Raw genomic sequence first — 22371 nt, forward strand, 5'->3', positions numbered from 1 at the left:
TAAACACGACCCCATTTGAAGACACCAATACACACGGGCCTTGTGTCGGTTTCTTTGCACAGACACAACGTGTGTGTGTACGTGTGTGTGTGTCTGTGTGGAGGTGTTGGTATGTCAGCATGTTACAATATTTTCATTCACAGTCCTTCTTCTTGGATCAATCACAAATCCCCAAATCTGGCCCACAGATAAGATGGTAGAACGGTTGGATTTGTTTCATGAGCCACACTTGTGTCCCTGCAGGCCTCGGATCGAATCCTACAAGAGCTCTCTCACTGAACTGTCTTAGTAAATTACAGGACACCATTTTGTTCCCCAAGAATGCTGCTGCGCCTCCCCTGTGGCGCCAATCAATAAACCTGTTTGTATCTGCAATTGTTGAGCCACACTTGGGTCAATCGTGTAATTCTTAAAATGGAACAGCGGTTACCCGAGTTTTGGCACAATCCAATAATCGGTGAGTGGTGGATCAGGATAAAAACTGCATTAAAAAAAAAACTCTGAGGCAAACTGTGACCGCTCTTTGAGTAGCTTGTGTCAAAAGCCCTGGGAGCTGGAGCATGCAGTCTGTTGAAGAATGCATGCTCAACAGTGTGAGAAGACATACAAGCAATTAAAAACACACACACAGTAAATAACATGATATACAGTACCATGTCCACTGTGGAAGCGAGTCCTCCTCTTCTCCTCTGACTTCATCCTGGCTTTAATGTACCCCTGACACCTGTACAGGTGAACCAGATGGCCACAGAGTAAGAATCACCTTCATCACCACATAAATCTTATTTTTCCTCACCATCCTCAACCCTCTCAGTGTTAAATTAGTTGACATTATCGGCAGAAGACAATCACGACATCTAACAGATTTACTGCCGTCGTGACAAAAGGTGGAAAAGTGAACATTTGAAACTGTTGCCGCATCACCAGTCGTTTGCTTTGTAAAGACATCTCTGGTGTAAAAACAGAGAGACATTTTCCTCTTTTCTATAACCCATTCATTTAGAGCAATTTCTGTTCTTGCCTTTATGTGGTTCTTTTTATTTTCTTCCATTTTCCAGCTTTTATCCTATTCACAGTCGCATGAGTTCAAAGCTTTCAAGGCTCAGTCTCCACAGAGAGGGAGAGTTGGGACAAAAGTAGCAATCAAACACTAGTATTCAGCAAAAAGAACAATGTGCATCCTCCATATACAAACCACACAGGAGAAGGCTGCCCTTTGAAAATGTTGCCATAGGATTAAAATACGCTGATACTTTGAAACCTTTGACTTTAGAGGAGTTTATTTAAATGAAAATAGTTCAGAAGCCAGTTTTTTTTTATTTACTCAGTTGAACCTGAGTCAAAGAGAAATTAGAGATCAAACAGGTTTTGTTAAGTTTCATTCATACTGTAGTCTTTCTGCCTCTGTATTGTGGCCCAATATTGGCACCTGAGAAGGCTGAAACAGTATATAACTGTCATCCACATCTCTCTAGTACACGTAATGGAGGGACAGGAGCAGGTTTCAGACAGATATCTGGTTAGCTCTGATGTGGGCTCACGTATACAGTAACAGACAGAAGGGAACCCAGAAATAGCAGAAGTAGATATCTGAGATTTTCCAAGCAATACAAACCTTTCCCAAAATACATTCATTGAATTGTTGTCATATTTAATATGTGTTGAAATGTGGATTACACACACATCTTCAGGGCACATCTTTGGAAACTGGTATGTTGTCATGCAAGAACCACTCGTACAAACAGATTTGTTCTTAAGAGGCACTATACGTGTTTGACTAAAGGAGCAGTGTGTAGGATTTAGTGACATCTAGAGGTGAGGTTGCAGATTGCAACCAATTGAATACCCCTCCGCTCACTCCTCTCTTTCCAATTTTCATTTTCTCCCCATGTTAGTGTGGGTTTTCTCCTGGTTCTCCGGTTTCCTCCCACAGTCCAAAGACATGCAGGTTAATTGTTGACTCTAAATTGCCCGTAGGTGTGAATGTGAGTGTGAATGGTTGTCTGTCTCTATGTTTCAGCCCTGTGATAGTCTGGCGACCTGTCCAGGGTGTACCTCGCCTTACCCAATGTCAGCTGGGATCAGCTCCAGCACCCCCGCGACCCCGAATGGGATAAGCGGTTACAGATAATGGATGGATGGATATTCCATTTCAGCTAATAGATCCCCCTAAATCCAACACATTATAATGTCTTAATCCGAGGCAGAGTTTACATACTGTATATACGATTGGGTAACATTATTGTTAATGAACCTTTATAGCCTTACATAGCAACTTATTGCTGTTGATTATGCTAATGATCAAATCTCACTGACATGCACCTGGTCATTAATGGGAGGCGTTCATCAAGTTGAAACAAGCGATTTACGACAAGTTTGTGCAGATGAGAGTTTTGTGAATCCGACCTGGAACACTTGCACTTCAAAAAATAAATGAGAAAGAGATTTAGGACACAAATGTTCTCGCATGAAGCACGTTGTCTACCTTTTGTTGTTTGGGAAGTATTTGAATCTATTTGTTTTTCTATAAAGTGAGACACAATGTTCCCATTTGAGTTCAGATATTTGCAGCATATGATGTTTGCAAATTGTGTGATCAAAGATTATCACTTCAGCTTGTAACATAATGAGGTAAAAATCCAGACAAATTACCCACAGATTCTGGGTCATTTTTCATTGTTTATTAATAAGTGCCACTAATGGTAAAACCCTGTGAACCAGAGGCGGAGTGAAGACAACGGTCTGAGCTAACCTGTGGAAGTTAATGGAACGGAGCAAACTGCTGGTACATGCATTACATGCTGAGTAATTAGGCAGAAAATTGGTTCAGCCATTTGGAAAATAAGAGCGTCTGCTTGGTGGCAAAAAGAGAATCCATTAACAGACTTCTGGTTGAAGCGTCACTCTGGAGATTATGAGAAGAGAAGCACAGAGGTGTGTGTGTGTGTGTGTGTGTGTGTGTGTGTGTGTGTGTGTGTGTGTGTGTGTGTGTGTGTGTGTGTGTGTGTGTGTGTGTGTGTGTGTGTGTGTGTTAACGATAAGCCAGCACCAAAGAGATAAAGGGGGCGTCTTACCGTCCAGTGATGAGGAGGAAGAGGGTGAGGATGACCAACAGGGAGAAGCCTCCTACAGACGCTGTGACGACCACCAGGACTTGACCCTGATCAGCGATATCAGGATCTGAGGAAAGAGAGAACAAAGGAAAACCAGCCCAGTCAGACCAGTCACTACCTGTTAACATAACCAGAGAACTGACACAGTACGTGACATGAAGCTGTTGCAATTTACTGAACATGATGATGAAAATTATATTCAGTTTCTGTGCTTGTAAATTCATCACTATTGAAAATAGAAGGCATCCAGGCAGTTTATAGTATCCTTATTGTTAGGTTGTCCTTCTTAAACATATCTATGAACAATGCAACCGCATTAATCATATTAATCATATAAAATGCTCATTTTAAATTCCTGTAATTGCTCTGCTTCTGTTCTGAATTCATGGCCTAAATCAGACTGAAATGCCAGAAAAAGAACCAGATTGAGATACATAAGCAGTCCATCATGTTCACTGCGAAATTTGGCTCAGCGCTCGCATAAATCTATTTAAAACCACGACTTCTTTTCATTTTCCACTGGTATGTTGGAAAGTCTTCTATGTAACTAAAAGCTGTTTTAAACTATTCTGCACATTTTCCGGTGAGCAAACAACAAAATATGCATATGGAAAAATATTTTCATAAAGAAAATAATTATCTTTAAAAGACAGTTTTGACAACAGATCCTTACGACTCAACTTAGTGACAAATTGCTTTGCTCTTTGTGATAAAACCTGACATGACATGGTTTAAAAATAATTATATCTTCTTGATTGTGCATTTTTGTGCATCAGTTTCTGGCAAATATTACCATTATCTTTAGCGGTATGTCTATTTATTTCTATCAAAACCTTGAGAGGTAACAGGAGACAGAGGCCAGAAATATTTCCTGATGCATCACTAAATGGACATCTCAGTGACATCTGTTGAAATTATGGCTGTCAATCGATTCAAATATTTAATTGTAATTAATCGCATGATTGACCATAGTTAATCGCGATTAATCGCAAATTAATTGCACATTTTCTTATCTGTTCAAAATGTACCATGAAGGGAGATTTATCATGTATTAATACTCTTTTCAACATGGGAGTGGGCAAATAAGCTTGCTTTATGAAAATGTATGTATATATTTATTATTGGAAATCAATTAACAACAAAAAAAATAAATATATATTGTCTAGAAACCTTCACAGGTACTGCATTTAGCATAAAAAATATGCTCAAATCATAACATGGCAAACTGAGGTTTTCTAGTTTCGTATGATGCCAGTATCTTCACTCTAGCTTTAAAACTGAGCCCACTACAGCCTAGGATTTGCAAGTTACGTTAATGCATTAAAATGACTTTTCATTAACGTGTAATCGTGTTCATTTTGACAGCCCTAGTTGAAATCAACACATTTATTTAGTAATCCAAAGTACCATTTATTCTACATTTAACTGAGGATAACGTTTTAATACTTCCCCAACTGTTGGTATAGAATGAAGGCAAATAGGAAAACAGGTGAACATGAAAAAAGTATAAATCACTGCATTCTGTGACATAACACTATGTGAGAGTGAACACTGTACGTAACAAGGTGAGAGAACAGATGACACATTTATAGAAGCACAATCCGAGTATATAAATGGACTAACACCGGATGCATATGGGAGTATGAGAATGTGAAGGTGGACATCTACATATTCATCACCTAAGGTGTGTATCTTGTAGGAGGATGTGCATTCCTGTATATTTCAGGATTAGAATCAGTGGAGCGTTATGTGTGCATCAGGAACTTACAGAGCTTATAAACATTTAAATAAATGGCTCATGCCTGAAGAAGCACTGATGGGTTTCACTGATCCATAGCAAAGAATGACCATAAAATGTCCCCCGAGATTTTACAAGGCTGTTGATCAACGCCGATGACTTCACATCTCTGGCTTTAAAGTTCCTTTCTTCTCCTGTGCATTGTTTAAAAAAACAACAACTTTATATCCATTAGAATTTCAACTAGGGCTGTCAAAGTTAACGCGATAATAACGCGTTAACGCAAATTCGTTTTAATGCCACTCATTTCTTTAACGCATTAACGCAACTTCCGAATATTAGCTTGTACCGGGCCCATTTTAGAGCTAAAGGGAAGATACTGGCGTCATATGAAACTAGTAAACCTAAGGAATCCATTGATACCAACCATGTCATACTAGCTTGTTGCGAAGGAACGCTCTAAACTTGTGCTAAATTTTGACGAGGAAAAACAGGCATGGCCATTTTCAAAGGGGTCCCTTGACCTCTGGCCTCAAGATATGTGAATGTAAATGGGTTCTGTAGGTACCCACGAGTCATCATTCACAGACATGCCCACTTTATGATAATCTCATGCAGTTTGGGGCAAGTCATAGTCAAGTCAGCACACTGACACACTGACAGCTGTTGTTGCCTGTTGGGCTGCAGTTTGCCATGTTATGATTTGAGCATATTTTTTTATGCTAAATGCAGTACCTGTGAGGGTTTCTGGACAATACCTGTCATTGTTTTGTGTTGTTATTGATTTCCAATAATACATATTTACATAGATTTGCATAAAGCAAGCATATTTGCCCACTCCCAGGTTAATAAGATTATTAAATACTTGATAAATCTACCTTTAAGGTACATTTTGAATAGATAAAAAGATTTGATTAATTTGCGATTAATATCAGTTCCATTCCTTCCTAAAACACAGCCAGTATAAACACAAACAAAGGCACAATTCCCATCATGCTCCCTCCCACCACAGTCGTACCCTCAGCTGCAGTGGCAAACTCAAAGTTGGGGCTGTACGCTGTGTAGCCGGCAGCAGTGCGAACGCGAACATGGAAGACATAGACAGTCGAGGGTCTGAGGCCCGTCACCACCACGCTGGGGTTTCTGGTCCGCGTTGATGAGTAGCTCAGCTGCTCTTGCTCCTAAATCAAAAACAAAAAGCAGAAACAGATTGCCAGAGATGATGAACAAAAGCAAGTTTTGGCAGGACAGACAAACATATGTTTGCATAAGGCCATTATCACAGCAACGTTTGAACAAAACACATCATTTTCATCCTATTAACTCTCAGAGCAGATGGTGAACAAAGTGGAGATAGCAACGCATTGGGGATGCTCTGCACTTACATTTTCTGCACGCTAACAATGCAAATTGTTCTGTGAGCAGTGATTGTGTGATGTGTATATAATCACGTAAGGTGCATCGCTGTGATCACTAAGTAACACATATGTTACATAAACATAAAACTATCTTTTTCAGTATAATAAAAGATGTTACCTTCTCAAAGTATTTGACCTCATAGTCCACTATGTCTGAGGGCAGCTGTTCCACTTCTGACCAGGAGAGGGCGATGCTGTTTTGAGAGGCCCAGTCTTTCCTGACTACACCCACCAGAGCAGGACCTGAGGACACAGTCACAGCTGTGATTACAAAACAATGAGCCTATTAGACATAGTGACTAACTTATGTACTAAGGGTTCGGTGCCTAAGAGTGATTCATGACGTAAAAGTATAAGGATTTGGGGAAAAAAGAAAAAGAAAGCAAGACAAATGGTGAGTTTGCAGCAGGACTGAGTCACCTGTCCGAGAGGCCCGGGGGAACGAGGAAATGACTGATTCCATCCATTTATTGCTGGAGCTACTGCAGTGAACTCTAAAGTGAATCCACCGAGTTCAGACACACGACTGCAAGACACTTTTTTTAAAAGTATCTTCAGCCATCACAAAAAATATATCAACATTGAGCAAAAAGTTTCATAACAACAAACTGGAAAGAAAATCTGAAGTAGAGAGCCTGAGAAAAATGCATGCTGCATACATTACATCTCCAGTTTTCAGAAGACAATTGCGAAAAAAAACAACTTTTGAGAAATGTAACAACCTCGTTTGGAAGAGAAATGGTTTCAGTATCACAGGAATACCCAAAGGGAAAAGGAGGGCCAAGAAACAACCGTTTTACTGTCCAGCTCCAGTATGATCTGCGGCCTGAGAGGAACATTTTTGTTAACCAAACCACTCGCCGTACAGCAACTGTTTATCATGTTTGTCATTATTGCTGAATTTGGGGGAATATTTTGCAAAAGGCTGCTGAGGAGACACAAAATCACCCAGCAGAGATTCAAATATTTACCATCAATTATTCATAAAGCCTTCGCTTGAACAGAATATGATTTGGCAAACTAATAGAGCCGGTCCCTCTGTTGTCGAGCGTGCTTTTCGGGAGATCACTGCTGGAATACAAATTCAAGCCTGGATTGGCGTCTTTAACTGTCCTCACGCTCAGAGAAGCAGATAACCTGCTACAGCACAAAAGGCCACAGAAAGGCACTTCAGAAAGGTGACACGCGTTACTGTATTAACTTGGACGCTTTGGGCTTCAGATGCGACTTTCACATCTTGTCAAGAGGCCAAAGTTTCCTCGCATCGGCTCGGCCCAGACACTCGGCTTCACAGTCCAGCAGCTCCACTATTTCGACTTTGTATTAAAACAAAATAAGAACAGAGAGAAAAATGGTGCACGCAGGAGGCAAGAGTTTGATGCTGACTCCTGCAAAAACGCACACTCGAGGTGACAAATGTGTAAATTTAAGGTGTGTCCAACTTTTTGTATTACAATGCACAAATTCAGACGCATGACTCGAGTCTGTTTGAATGTGCGTTTTTCTTTATGAACCTAAACTACGTCCTGTTTGTGACACAGCCACAAGACGATATCAACACACATGGATCACTCATGGATAGGATCTCAATCATTGGACTGTGTCAGATGACACATCTGCCATGTAAGCCATGTTATTTCAGATAACACGTGTCCCCTCCATGCTGATGGCAGGTGGTGCCTGAGCCGCACGGAGCACCTGGAGATGTTGTGGGAATATCTCAAGCCTCTCAGTGTGGCTGCTGTTATTAATAGCAAACACAGCAGACGCACCAACAAAAATATACACCTTGTATTGACAGAATACTCGGTGCAAAAGTGCACAGGCAAGGACAAACTCCAGTGAGTTGCTTTGTGAATGTCAACCATGCCATGCCTGAATGTTTTAGCTTAATGATGACCAGTGCAGGGTATACACGAGAAAAATAGCAGTCATTATTACAAAGCGCACAACATAACACCAGCTCCTTTAAACAATTCCTTCAGCAAGTTGTCAAAGGTGAATTATATGACAGGTAGCTGGAAGCATTTCAGATATTTTATTGTTTCTGTCTGATTGATGTATGAGCATATTGCCAATGTGAACAATGGGAACATAAAGCAAATTAAAGGTGCACCGTAGGGCCGATTGTTTTTTTGTCTGGAAAATATCAGAAATTTGTGAAAAATGACAATCAATCTTCAAATGGCTTGTGTTTTCTAACCAACAGCCCAAAGCCGCAATACATTCAACTTACTAGGGGTGGGGGAAAAAATGTATAGAGCATAGTATCCCGACATTTTGCGTATTGATACACAGATGCCAAGTACTAAAACTATTAACCTCTTAACAACAACCCAGTCGCTCTTCTGTCTTTCAGAGGATGTAGTGGGTTCAGTCTTAAAGCTAGAGTGAAGATATGGGTATTATGTGAAACTAGAAAACCTAAGGAATCCATTGGAAAAACTGACATTGCCATTTTCAAAGGGGTCTCTTGAGCTCTCACATCAAAATATGTGAATGAAAACTCTGAGATGAACAGAGTGAAAACTGTATCTCATGCTGAAAAACTGCATAATTTGCAGTAGGCCTGCATGACCCGTTTAATACCGGGTTTTGATAACCATCCGTAAATAATGTTTTTTCTTGATCATCATGGCTCAGGCAGTCTTATGCGAAAATCCGATTTATCGGTCAGCACTAATTTGCAGTTGAAAAAAGGTAATAATTCCCAATATATCGCAATACTCAGCATATCGCAAAATATTTAAAATCGCAATAAGATTGTGATTTAAAGGGACTGTTTGTAACTTTCAGAAATGCTTGTTAACAGCGACACCTGTGGCCGTGAAATCAACGGAAGTCAGTGTCGGGCTTGCTCGCTCTAAATAGACATGAACGAGCATCGCTCCAAACAGTGAGGCGACACACGTCAGCTAAAACTACAATATCACTCTATATTTCAGCTGCTTGGCAGTAATGTTAGCTGACCAGACGAAGGTCTCTCCATGAATCAATGCTGATACTAGTGTTGGCTTTTCCTGCTTCAGCGCAGGCTGAGGCAGCGTGGCTTTGCAGCGAGTAACGTTATCGTCTCCGCCCGCAGTCGGAATGAACAGGAAGACACCGGCACCCGGTCGGTAACGAGACGACAACGTTTCTTGCTGCGGAGCCCCGTCACTTCACAAGACACGGGAAACCTCTGTTGGTCTGGAGGAGCTGCAGCAGTTATTTCTGCACAAACGTCCACTGTACATTCACTAGATATTCTCAGAGCTAAACTAACTCTTGTGCAGTGTGGTGTGTGTGCGCGTTCACGTCTAGAGGGGGAGCGAGTACGCGAGAAGGCGCGCGCAGTGTATGAGTGAAGGCAAGCAGGCAGAGGAGGAGGCTCTGACCACACGTGAGCCTGCATATGCGAACACGCATGTGTCCCGACCCGGTACATTTATACGAGTGAGACAGCAGAGATGTCTACAGTCTAAATCAGGTCCGAAGTCACGTTTTGTCACTCTGTAGTATATAAAATATTGTGTATATATTAAACATAAAAATATTGTTCACGAGTATGTTTGAGATGGTTTGTGATGGCTTATTATTAGTTTTACATGCCTTTACAATCATCACAATCATGCATGAACAGACCCTAAACTTTAAACGAATAAGTAAATTTGTGATTTGAATAGATCAGGTAAAACATATCTAAGTATGGTGCCCATAAATGTCCTGTTTTAATAAGAAATTATGATGTTTTTCAGTTGGCACCAGTGAAACCAGGCAGATAAATATGCATAACCCACTTCTGTGAGAATCACATTACCAGAGGGGATTTCTGTCTGCAGCATACAGTATAATGTTATGTATCTATCACCATGCATGTGTGTGCTTGAGGAGTGGAGTTTTCTGTGTGTGGTCATTTTTGCAATATGAGAAAACTCTTTAAAAAAAAACTTTAAACTCTTATGCAACAAGGTATTTTAGGATCAGGATAAATCAATCCACTGGTTAGAAACCTGCTGCTTTGCTGCTTAAAGAAAAACAATTATGGTCATTACAGGTTACATGGTTCAATCACAACACGTCAAAAGCTAATTGACAACCTATAAGCTCTTTAGTTGGTGTAAAAATAGGTTAACCCTCAACTACAGATGCAGAAAAAAATAAAGAAAGGACAAAAGAGAGAGAGAAAGAGAGAGCGAGAGAGAGACAGAGTGAGCAGGGAGAGCTGTAAAGAAATCCCACGAGGTTGCATCTCCCCAGCATCTGAGCATATAAATAGACGTCAGCCTTATTCCCACAGCAAAGAAGATGAAAACAGAAGGGAATCCACTGGGGAGAGGGGAAGAGAGCAAAGTAAAAGAGAGAAAATCTCCTGAATCAGGACACCACAAAACTGTGGGAAATGTTCACACGTGGATTTAGCATGTGAGAACTTTGTATGACTCTTGTTGTTATTGTTTTGCAAAAGCAAATAACTAGGGTTGTCCTCGACCAAAGAAATTCTTAGTTGACTAACACTCATACGATTTCGTCGACTAATTGATTAGTTGATTTAATCAACAGATTCCTGAAACTATCCACCGAGAATCCCACAAAAGCACCACTTTAAATCTCTTTTTCTAATTCACCAGAGATGTTCTCATAAGTTTTAGGAAAAAAATCATTCAGCATGAAAAAAGCATAAAAAACAACTGTTTGACTAAGACCAAACTGATCGATTAGAAGTAGGAAAGTAAAGTAAGTTAGTAAACAGAAAGTAATTTACAGAGTGAGGTGAATTTAAGGTTCATATTAAATCTACATAAACCTCTTCTCAGGAGCCTTTCTAACCAAACTAGTAGCAGCAGCCCATAGAAACACATATTGTACATACAGCACACCTGGCACACTGACATTTATAATATACTATAAGTACAGTTATACATTGAATAAATCATTTCTATAGTGTTCTTCAAAGCAGTCCCATACTCTAGTAAAAGGGCTATAAAAAACAAATACATTTTGCACTTGTGTGAGAGGAAACAACAAGACAAACATTATGAACCAGCACAACATTTTTATGCCACTGGTACAGTTTTTCTCAACTGCTTTGGCTCATTTTGTGAAACAGTCTTCTCTAAATTGTAAGTGCAGTTGTCACAACTGTGTCAATAAACTGGACAACGCCACCAAAATGAAAAGATGTCTTGTCAACATGTGAGCTGGACTGGTCAAAATGTTACCATGTTTTTTCACCAGTCAACCCTGGAAATGTTTCTTATATACAAATCTCTGTCTTGTTGACACTGACTGCTTACTGTACTATACCAGAATGTCAGATTTGTCTCGCTGAATGTGTATCGCACTGAGCTTTTTACATTCCCATTTTAACAGTAGGTCAAATGTTACTGGGAAAAGTCAGTACTGTACAATACTGTAGAACACAGGAACAGGATATGTACTTGTGTGTTTATACAGTAAATGTATTTGTGTGGCAATGTGTTACATGTATAATAAACACAAAATTCATCTTTGATCTTTCATGTACAGTGAACAGAAAATTTGCATCACAAAATGACATCCATGCCAAAAAACAAGCCCTGCAGCAATGAAAAAAAACAGCAATAGTTCAGTAAAAAAACAACTCATTGTACCTCCTCACAGTACATAACACCATGTCATAGATATTTATGGAATATAGATGTATGTCTGACATATTTTGATGATTGAATGGATCATTTTGCATGAGCTCTAAAATTTGGCAATCCTAAAACAATGTCATGGCGATGAACTCACTGTACGTGTGCAGCTATAATCAACCTACGTACCACAGGCTAAACAGTACAAGCACACCTATGAATGTAATGTGACTTAAAAACATACTGATTGTTCTAGTCTAATATTACCAACAATGAGTCAGAGGAAAACACAAAAAATACCATTAAAACTTATTACTAATTACTTAATAATGAATAAGTATTGTGTTTATTTATCTGATTTTAAAAACTACAGCAGTATGAAGAACACCAGCATGATATGTAGTAGTGTAGTAGCAGAGCAGCAATGAAGTGAAAGACAATGAGCACAACTCTGCAGGGATTTAACCATTTAAACCGACAGCTATTCAATTTTGATTATTTCGGCAAAGAATCAATGCATCATTGGTTCTCACATTTTGCGAATGATTTGATCCAATTAGATATGTAATTCAATTAATTTTGAGTCTTCTATGCTTTGCTAATTTAAAAAACTAATCTGTCCCACCAACAGATAAAAACACATGTAAACTTCACAAGTGTAATCTTCACTCAAAACTTTCAAAGGCTCAATAGTGACATTTTCAGCCATCAGGATTACTTTTAACTAGGTCTGTCAATTGATTAAATTAATTATTATTTATCACATGATTGTCTATAGTTAATCACTATTAATTGCAAAATAATCACACATTTTTTATCTGCTCAAAATGTACCTTAAAGGGAGATTTGTCAAGTATTTAATTATCTCATCAACATGTGAGTGGGCAAATATGATTGCTTTATGCAAATGTATGTATATATTTATTATTATAAATCAATTAACAACACAAAACAATGACAAGTGGGCATGTCTGTAAAGGGGAGACTCGTGGGTACCCATAGAACCCATTTTCATTCACATATCTTGAGGTCAGAGGTCAAGGCACCCCTTTGAAAATGCCCATGAGAGTTTTTCCTCGCCAAAATACAGCTTTAACTTTGGAGCGTTATTTAATCTCCTTCATGACAAGCTAGTATAACAAGGTTACTAATGGATTCCTTAGGTTGCGTTAATGCGTAAAAGAAATTAGTGGCGTTGAAACAAATTTGCCTTAAGGAATCATTATCGTGTTAACTTTGACAGCCCTACTTTTAACACAGAGCGAGTCTATCTTTGTGCTCGTCTCCCTGCTCCTGTTGGAGGAGCACATAGTTCCTCAGTGCAGCAAACACCTCACACAAATTTGCACTGATTTCTCTGTGCCTCTTCACAGAATACTGCAGTGAGAAGTTGTGGGAGGACTCGTCGCCGGTGAGAAACGCTCCGTCGAGCAATAACTACAGAGTATTTTGAGCGGAGTGCAGTTTGCTGTTCATAAACACAGAGATCATCGCGTTCACTCTGCTCTGCATTGCTGCCTTGAGAGGCGTTAAGACAAAAGCGGCCGACCTTCATCAGCTTCAACAAGCAGAAAATCAGCATCCTGCTTTACAAAGTGAGATTAAGTGTGGAGCAGAGTGCGCACAAAGAGCCATTCAAGATGATTAAATGTGTCGTCTGAGATTCTATGACTAAACAAATACTCAGCTCTTACTGAACTGAATGATAACTCCGGTGTATCATATCGTTGAAGGCAATGAACGCGCCACTCTGTGCGATCATGCATCTTGCTTAACTGGGCATTATAACTTATCAAGGTTAGACAAGCACACAGGCGATAGGGAAGAGAAGGTTTAGCGTAATTAAAAGCATAATGAAGCATTAATATGCAATTTACAAACAGATAACATGCCAACAGAAAATAAATCATCGCCAGTCCTCACTAAAGAAATCTAGCTAATTGCTAATTCTGCTTTTGATTGGCTATTATTCCATCATTGACGTAATATCACAATCAATTACATGAATCACCTTGCACGGTCTGCGTTAATTGGCAATGAGCCTGTCCATCCCAAGTTTACAACGGGCCTTTCTCTCAGCTCAATGAATGCTCCACCTCATTTGAATTTATCGTACGTTTTGGAGTGCTGGACAAATGTTTTTGCATTTCATAACAGACATGTCTGAAGAGTTTAAATAAATTGTATCGGCCTGTTATTCGACGGCATCATCAAGAAGCTTCCTGAATGATTTTCCTCTCTGTTAGATACATATTAAGTGACACATGCATGTTACTTGTTCGTTTACATCTGCGGGAGTTATTTAGAAGAATTCGGCACATGCATGATACTGTGAATTATTACCTGTGGACTCTTGTAAACCCAGTCCAGTGAACTACAGATAATGAGTCGTGTGTGTGTGTGGGTGAGAGAAAAACAAGCACAGAGAAGAGCTGGGAAACGATTCACGGACCGTATGAATGTCTGTAGGTGGTACACGGGTGAAGCAAATGTGAATGCAAATATCATACGATGATTTGTTCGCTTGCTTGTTCGCATGCGTGCCTCGCTACGTGTTCATACAGTGTGTCTACCGAGGTAAAGGCAGTTTGACAAGTTAATCCAATCCAAACATCCTAATGGAAACATCCCCACAGGCTGCTTCTCCTCCTCTACAGAGATTAGTTTGCATTCCTACTTCCTGCCGTGAGTCTAGCGGCTTTTGCCAGAGAGATGGGTGTGAAGTGACACATAACACACCTGACACCTGGTTTCGGCGGTATGATGACAGCCTATCGGCAAAACATTTCAAAAAATAATACTTTGATACAATATTTTTCACTGTATACTAGGGGAGAATTAGCGACGAGAAATGAGAGTTGAAGTTCTTAACTTTTCTTAAACGAGAAGGAGCCTGATTCAAGACCATTATGACGGTGATGAGATAATTGAAACCCCACTTGTCAACCATGCACTCTGAGAAACGGCTGACAGAAGCATGAACACAACTATACTTAATCCTTACAGAAAGCCAATAAACACAGAAAGGTTGGTAGAAAATGATAATAATTTAATAAGAAAATTATAATATTTTTTAATACACTTCAAAGTCTGGAGCTGCTCCACCACTTCGGTCCAGACTGAAATATCTCCACAACTATCTGAAGGATTGCTTTGAAATTTGGATCAGACATTCGTGTCCCCCTCAAGATGAATCTTACTGCCTTTGGTGATCCCCTGACTTTTCCTCTATCAGGTCAAGACAGGGTTCCTACACATTTTACATTTCAAAATTTCATACTTTTCTAGATTCAAATTTCCAGACTTCTTGATAGATTTTCAGACCATATTTGACATCTGTTGTGACAAGACTACAGTGCTTTTTGCCCTTGCATATGGATGACAATTGCTGCCTCCCCCATGTTGGAGATGTTGAACGATTTTACACAAAGTTTGCATCTAGCTTTTCTTTTCCCATTTGGAATCCTTTGTCAACCTGGCTTTACATTCGGGATTGTCAAGCCAGCCCTCGGAAAACTTACTTTTACCCATTATGGCTGTTCAATCCACAGTCTTACACAGAAAGTTGGAGGACGTTCTACTGTCAAACATCTCTCCCCAAAGAGGAAGTAATCTAACTGATGCTACTCGTATAAATCGCATTATATTATTGTTCGCCCCATATTTTTTTAGTCTCTTTTATAAATAAAAAAAGCAAAACGAGTTGAAAAAAGTTAAATCATTTACTTTTCTCGCGCAACTTTGTTTATTCACTGTGTCCACGGACACAACAATAGTCCATTCACCCTTCTGATAACAACATCACTGCATAACTCATAGCTGTTCAGACGAGCTTAATATTTGTTTATTTGTGATGCTATGTATATATGCAATTCAAAGATATTACCTAATTTTCTTTCAAACTAATTTGGTCGCTGATGTCCGGATTTTTAATTTCGAATTAACTGCTAACTAATAACATTCATGCTCAGCTGCTAATTGGCAAAAGTTAGCATATTAACAGGCCAAACTAAGATGGTGAACATGGTCAACGTCATACTTGCTAAACATCAGCATGTTAGAATTGTCAGAACTCTTTGTCTTGTGTAAATATCACACAGCATCACTGTGATCAAGAGACCGCAAAACCGAGACTTGGGAGATCAGACCAGATGTCTTTAAGAGATTTTGTTCCTGCCATCTATTTTACGTGTAATTGTACAAATAGCTGTCTGTAAGCCAACAGTTTGGCTCCAAATGTAGAACAAACTTTCAGCTTGTTGTCTGTAAAACTCAAAAATATGATAAACTGTTGTATGATATGTTTTTTGCACTTCCTTTCAGTCTCAGTATTTTTTTCTGGTGAGCTAGAATACGAATGTGACAATCTTACTGCTACAATTATGGCAGCCTATTACTGCACACAAAGACGATTCAGCGCAGATCCACACAAATCCTTATTTTTATATCTGAGCCACTGATGAGAGTCTGTCTTGTTCTCATCAGAATTTCATCTCAATACTGGCTCGCTGAAAGGAGAGAAAATGTGCACATACATCCCAGTATAATTTATTAATCAACTCCCTTTCCTTCCTTCATTTCACCCTTCCCCATCAATTATTCCATCAATACTCCTGCCCTTAAAATATCAGGTTCAGGTTCCAGTAGTCTCTGGAACACTCGGGTCTCTTATTTTTCCCCAATTCAGCCCGAGACGGTGCCGCCTTGAGGACATCTATCTGTAGTTGATCCCAGGTCAGCTGGATACGGCTAATTAGGACTAGGTTCAGGTCAAGGTGGCTCCATCAGCTATTCAGGGGTCAGAGATGTGCTTTACCTTTGACACATTAAGCTGGACGGAGAGACGGGGACTGTGGAGTAAGACACAGGGTGCTCGGAAGGGAGAAAGGCAAATGTGGCCGCGGAGCTGAATAAATAAATGTTCCTGTTACTGTAGTATAAATATCCATCTGCTCGCAAACGCAGTATTTATGAGCTATGAATCAGGTATTACGTAACGACAGTATGAGCATATGTCAAGCATAAGCATGTAATCTTTATTAATATTTAAGAGCCAAATATGGCTGGTTGAATATTAACCCTCAACAATCTGTCCACCTGAAGGACAACAAATGTAATATAGAAACTGCAGACGTCTCGTAAACTAAAATCTGCCATTTTTTGGAACGACTAGCGTCCACTAGCGTCCTACAGCCACTATGCACCAACATTATGGAATTTAACTCAAAGCCTTGAGATACAGTTTAATTTATCAAATACAGTGGATAGTCATATTACCAGTAGTCACTATAAAGTGATTATAAGCATTAATCTGGTCACTCACATCCAGTCCACAGATAATCCAAACCAATGCCCTAAAAGGTAAATAGTGGATGCAGGACTCAAACTCTTTTACCACATACGTTTTTTTGTTTTGATTCAGTGTCTTTTTTGGTGAAAACCTTGTCAATGCTCATGGAAGTTAGGCTATTACGTTCGGCGGGTATGTTTGGGCAGCACCAAGATGAACTTGTGAAGGAGTAAAAATCCTGGTAGTTTTTGCAACATGCTCGTTTGCAAGTTTGGAAACTATTTTTTATCGGTTTTGCTTGGCCCCCCGCCATCCCACCAGCTGAATGGTCCACTGGGAAAATTCCCACAATTCCAGATGGCCATTTTGCCCGTGCCAGCAGGATTAAAATGATGAATGTGGTGCAATATTTTTTGTAGCTTACCATGTAATATTTCAGCCCTGCAAAATGTTTTAAAATTGATTTCTGTAATTATGAAATTTATGGCTGCAACTAACAACTGTTTTCATTATTAATCTTTCAAAGATTTTTTAAAGGCATAAGTTAATCAGAAAATAGTGTTCAAATAAGACTGTGGAGCTCAATGTGAAGACTCTGATTTGTCTTTTTTTGCTCGACCATTACAACAGTCCAAAAACCTGAAGTTCTTCAATTACAGTGATGAAAAATGATAGAAAATTAGCGAATCCTCACATTTGAGGAGCTAGAACCAGCAAATGTTTGGCATTTTTGCTTAATAAATGAATTAAACAAACAATCAATTATCTAAAATGTGTGCAATTAATTGTTTGTCGATGGATTAATCAATTAATCCATTATCTGTTTAGGCACTCATGAAATTAGCAATTAATTGTAAATCTTTTCCAAGTCAAGAATATCAATATAAGTCAATCTGATAGTTCTGTGGGAGGTACATCTGCTTGTCATCATTGCCACAGTTGGATTTGAAGACAGTAATTTAAACAGAAGTGTAAAGTAGCACTGAAGTGAACAATAGCTCTACAACTCACCAGCTTGGTGTGTATTGACGGTAACATTCGCCAGCGAGCGCGCAGACACCCCCAGCCCAGAGACGCCATTTGCGGCCTCCACGTGGAAGGTGTAGTTGGCGTGCATCGCAAAATCCAGTATTGCCACAGAGGTACCGGTCAGACCAAGCGGCCGTGGGATGAACCGCAGGTCTGCCTCACACGGCTCACATTGTGTCACACCGCTGTCGCCATCTCTTCCATCACAACGCTGGCACAGGATGTTGTAAGTGATGTCCTTCCTGCCTCCCATGTCGCTAGGAGGCATCCACTGCAAGAAGAGGGCCGTGTCATTGATCAATGAGACCAGGTTCCTGGGAGCCGACGGAGGCCCTGAAGAGAGAAAAAAGATGTTTTGAGAGAGATTACTCATTGATAACTCACTGGTCACTTTGTCAGGTATATTTTTTAAAGAAATACTCCTGTAATGTAGCATAACACATGTAGAGGAGTGTGGTTATTGTCTGATTCAATACAAGAGTGGACAAAACATAATCTATAATCACTGGTGTCATTTCAGGAGATTTCTTGGGAGAGCCACTATGAGTGTCTATGGTTTAAAAAAAATGATGAAATGAGCAGCAATAACATCTTACTTGTGTCATACTGCTGTGCAAAAATGCAGGTTTGTGTGTAAGTATAGCAGCAAATACACCACTCATCTGAGCTAAAGTGGGCACATGATCATCAAAATCTGTCAATTAACAGACCTTTAGCAGCAAGTGAGCATAATTTGAATCTGTAGTGTGTGTGTGTGCATGTGTGTAGGTAAGTGTGTGGGTGGGTAGGTGGTTGGCTTTCAACTTATTCTGCAGTATTTTATTCCAACAGCCTATGTGTCAATATCCTGGATAGTACACAGAATTGATTTTTTTCCAATTTTCAAAACTCTACAATGTTTGGTTTGGCAAAGTGATCAGAACTGAAGTTGCGAGAGTGTCTCTGAATATCTCTGTGTAGGCGTGTGGGTGGTAAGCTTTCAGAGTGCCGCCAAGAGTTTCATTTCAGCATGCTACTCGTCAATTTCATGGAGGCTACAGTCTCATGTTCATGAATGAGGGACATCATAACAATTGAGATACAGAGGAATTCAGATATGGATATCTAAATTTAGCTCCATGATATTCAGGGTTCCTACACATTTTCCATTTCAAAATGCCATATGTTTCCAGACAGATTTTTCAGACCATATTTGACTTTGTGACTCGGGAAGGCATCCTCTCGTGACAAGATTTTAAACAAGGTTTGCATCCAGCTTTCTTATCCCAGTTGGAATTGTTAACCAACCACGCTTTGTATTTGGGATCATCAAGCCAGCCCTCAGAAAACTTCCGCTCAGTCCACAGTCTTACACAGAAAGTTGGACGATGTTCCAGTGTCTTACACTTTGGGGCAGAGCTGTTTTGCAGGCTGTGACCAGGTCAGGCACATGCACTTCTGCCGCCCTAGGCGATAAAAAACAATAATGCTGCCCCTCTATTAGCAACAGGGATAGACTGGGACAGAAATCCATCCCAAGACTTTGAGACTTTTATGCGAGCGCCCATAGAGCATAGTGCGAAAAAATTTCGGGCAGTAATTTAACACTAATACAGTTTTTTGTGGTATAAAGAGAATCTGATGATGCTGAAGACCTTCAAGACACTTGATAGTGGATGACATCTCCTCAGTTTGTATAAGTACGTCGCCACTGCACTGAATCAAAACAAGACTAGCCAGACAAGCTGAGGTGAGCTGGAACACTAGTCACAGTTCGCCACGTTCACGATAAAAATGACTGAGCCAATCAGAATTCAACAAAAACAGCCCAGTATGACAGACAGCACTCCGCTATTGGTTCCTGGTTGGTTATTAATATATTATTGTTGCTATTTTGCTCATAATGAATAGTTGGCCCATATTTCCTCACCAAAGTGCCACCCTAGTCAATTGCCTAGTTTGCCTATATGGACACGCTGGCCCTGGCTGTGGCATTAACAGTAGCGTGTGTTCAGTCGCATAGCCTTGAGTTGCTTTCGACAACATCATCTCGCTCCGGCCCGTGCTCTCTCACAGAGTGGTAAACATTCTGGCTGCTCCAAACACCATGAAAAACACTCTGCTGCTTGTATGATCAATTCACTTTCAGAAATTCTGAATTTTATATTTTAGAAAACAGAATAGGGGCAACAGTCTGGAGGCAGAAATGTTTTTCCATCTTCTCATTTCTTTTTTCCATACTTATCCAGACCTGGAAATTACTAAACTCAAATTCCATACTTCTCTACACTGCATAGGAACCCTGTATATTGGTAAAGGAAAAAAAGAGCAGATGGATGGGGGAAAGATGGCACAACAGACTTAACAGACTAAAATAAACTACTGGCATGCAAACAGAAAGCTGAAAGAGAGAGTTTACTAACTTGTACAAGCCATGGTGGAGGAGTCTTTGATGGCTCTGAAGAAGCCTTTTTCGCAGTGGCAGATGGTGGCGGCCTGGTCATGGCTGGAGCTATGTGGAGGACACTTGGAACATTTAGTGTTCCCAGCATACGCCTTGAAGAAGCCCGGCTTACAAGCTGGAGTAAAAAAAGAGGTATAGAAAGAAGAAGCCAGTTACACAAGGTTAATGTTCTTTGTGCGATTGCATTTCCATCAGCACACATACATTTTAATTACATTTCCAGCTGCTTCTCTCCTCACCTGTGGTCTGACCTTATTATTTCTTGAGGTACTATGGATCACTGTCATCTCTTTACTAGCTCACTAACTGCTTATGGTGCTGTTCATTGTCCAGTCTAACAAATGGTACACACCTGTAATTTTCTCCAACAACGCCACAAATAAACTCGGAAAAGAAAGTTTGGAAATTTGTGTTTGGTGGATTATTGCTCTGTTGTTACAATATTAATGGTCATTGTATTTTACATCGTTGGAAAGCCTGTTTATTTACCTTCACAATGATGTCCAACTTGTAAGGATCATGCATGTGTGGGATGAGCAGCGCAGCTGATTATGTGGGTAGTGCCCAAGAAAAATTTGCCGAAATGCTCCGTCAATGGTAAACAGTATATTCTCCTGTTGGTATTGACTCTTGTTGTGAGTTGTTTGGTGGATTGGATGCTTTAACTCTCGCTGGCTGACCTGGCAATGAATCCTGGTTGAGGAATGGAACGCCATCCCACAGCAACGTGTGACCAGGTTGGTGACCAGCATGAGGAGGAGGTGCCAGGCTGTTGTGGCTGCGTATGGATCTTCCACCGCTACTGAGGCTCCTGACGGTGTATTAAATGAAGAAAGTGTAAAATAGCCAATATGTCTTATTTGTTCCTTGTTACTGATAGAGAGTTCAATCATCCAATCCACCAAACAACTCACAACAAGAGTATTATATTATATATTGAGTATGTTTTGCATAGTATGTGATTTCAGACGCAGCCAAACATTGCAACAGGAAATACAAATGGGCCCATTTAGAAAGTTTATGTTGTCAAGTTTGAAAAGGGCTATAGAGCTTCAGTGAAATGCTGGAACAAGAATTTACAGAATGATATACAACAAAACAAACATTTTCAGGACTTCCAATGTAATTTTTTTGGGGAAAGGATACTGTATTAAAATATTGAAATTACTCTGGAACCCATTTGTTTTAATCAGCAGGTTTAATAAAGTCCCCAGTCCCAGATTCCACTGAAAACAGACGGAGGAAAGTTTGTATTGTTTGTCTGGCAGATTAAAAAATAGCTATTACCATGCAAATAATGTATTATGAAAATGCAATTATAGCCTGCTTTCAGTCTAAAACCTCCATCCACTTACCTGGTCCGTTCTGCTGACCTAAGTAGTCTTCAGTTTTCCACCCTTACCCCGGTTCACTTTCCTACCTCATTACTTCCTCCAGTTCTCTACCGTTTGACCTTTCCATTTATTTTTTTCCCCCATCAAGTCAACCAACTCTCCTTTCCTTATCTCTTCATTTTTTTTCTAACTGGTTTGCTCTGCCACAGTTCTCACCTTTTCTTGATTTTTTTTCCATCTTTCTTCCAATATTTTTCCTTTTCCCATCCCTCCTCTTGCTGTCCTCTCCTTTCGCTCTTTCCATATCCTGAAGATGGCAAAACCGCTGCCGATTGCCTCCTTCTCCCCAGACTTATCTCAGCAGACAAAAATAAAGCACTAATAGTGCGATTATATAATATTCTGGTAA

General features: G+C 39.9%; 1 protein-coding gene across 1 annotated transcript in view; it reads right to left on the bottom strand.

Moving 5' to 3' along the window:
• The window catches only part of LOC141755888 (ephrin type-A receptor 6-like), a 67893-nt gene that overhangs the window by 7322 nt on the left and 38200 nt on the right, over positions 1-22371 (bottom strand). Inside the window, exons 7-12 of the mRNA XM_074615203.1 lie at positions 20588-20743; positions 18168-18518; positions 6388-6512; positions 5870-6032; positions 3075-3180; positions 654-724 (exon numbers count right to left, since the gene is read on the bottom strand). Coding sequence (XP_074471304.1) covers positions 654-724; positions 3075-3180; positions 5870-6032; positions 6388-6512; positions 18168-18518; positions 20588-20743 — 972 coding nt within the window. The remainder of the gene's footprint in view (positions 1-653; positions 725-3074; positions 3181-5869; positions 6033-6387; positions 6513-18167; positions 18519-20587; positions 20744-22371) is intronic.

This window comes from Sebastes fasciatus, chromosome 2, assembly GCF_043250625.1.
Source record: "Sebastes fasciatus isolate fSebFas1 chromosome 2, fSebFas1.pri, whole genome shotgun sequence".
In the NCBI taxonomy this organism is placed as follows: domain Eukaryota; kingdom Metazoa; phylum Chordata; class Actinopteri; order Perciformes; family Sebastidae; genus Sebastes; species Sebastes fasciatus.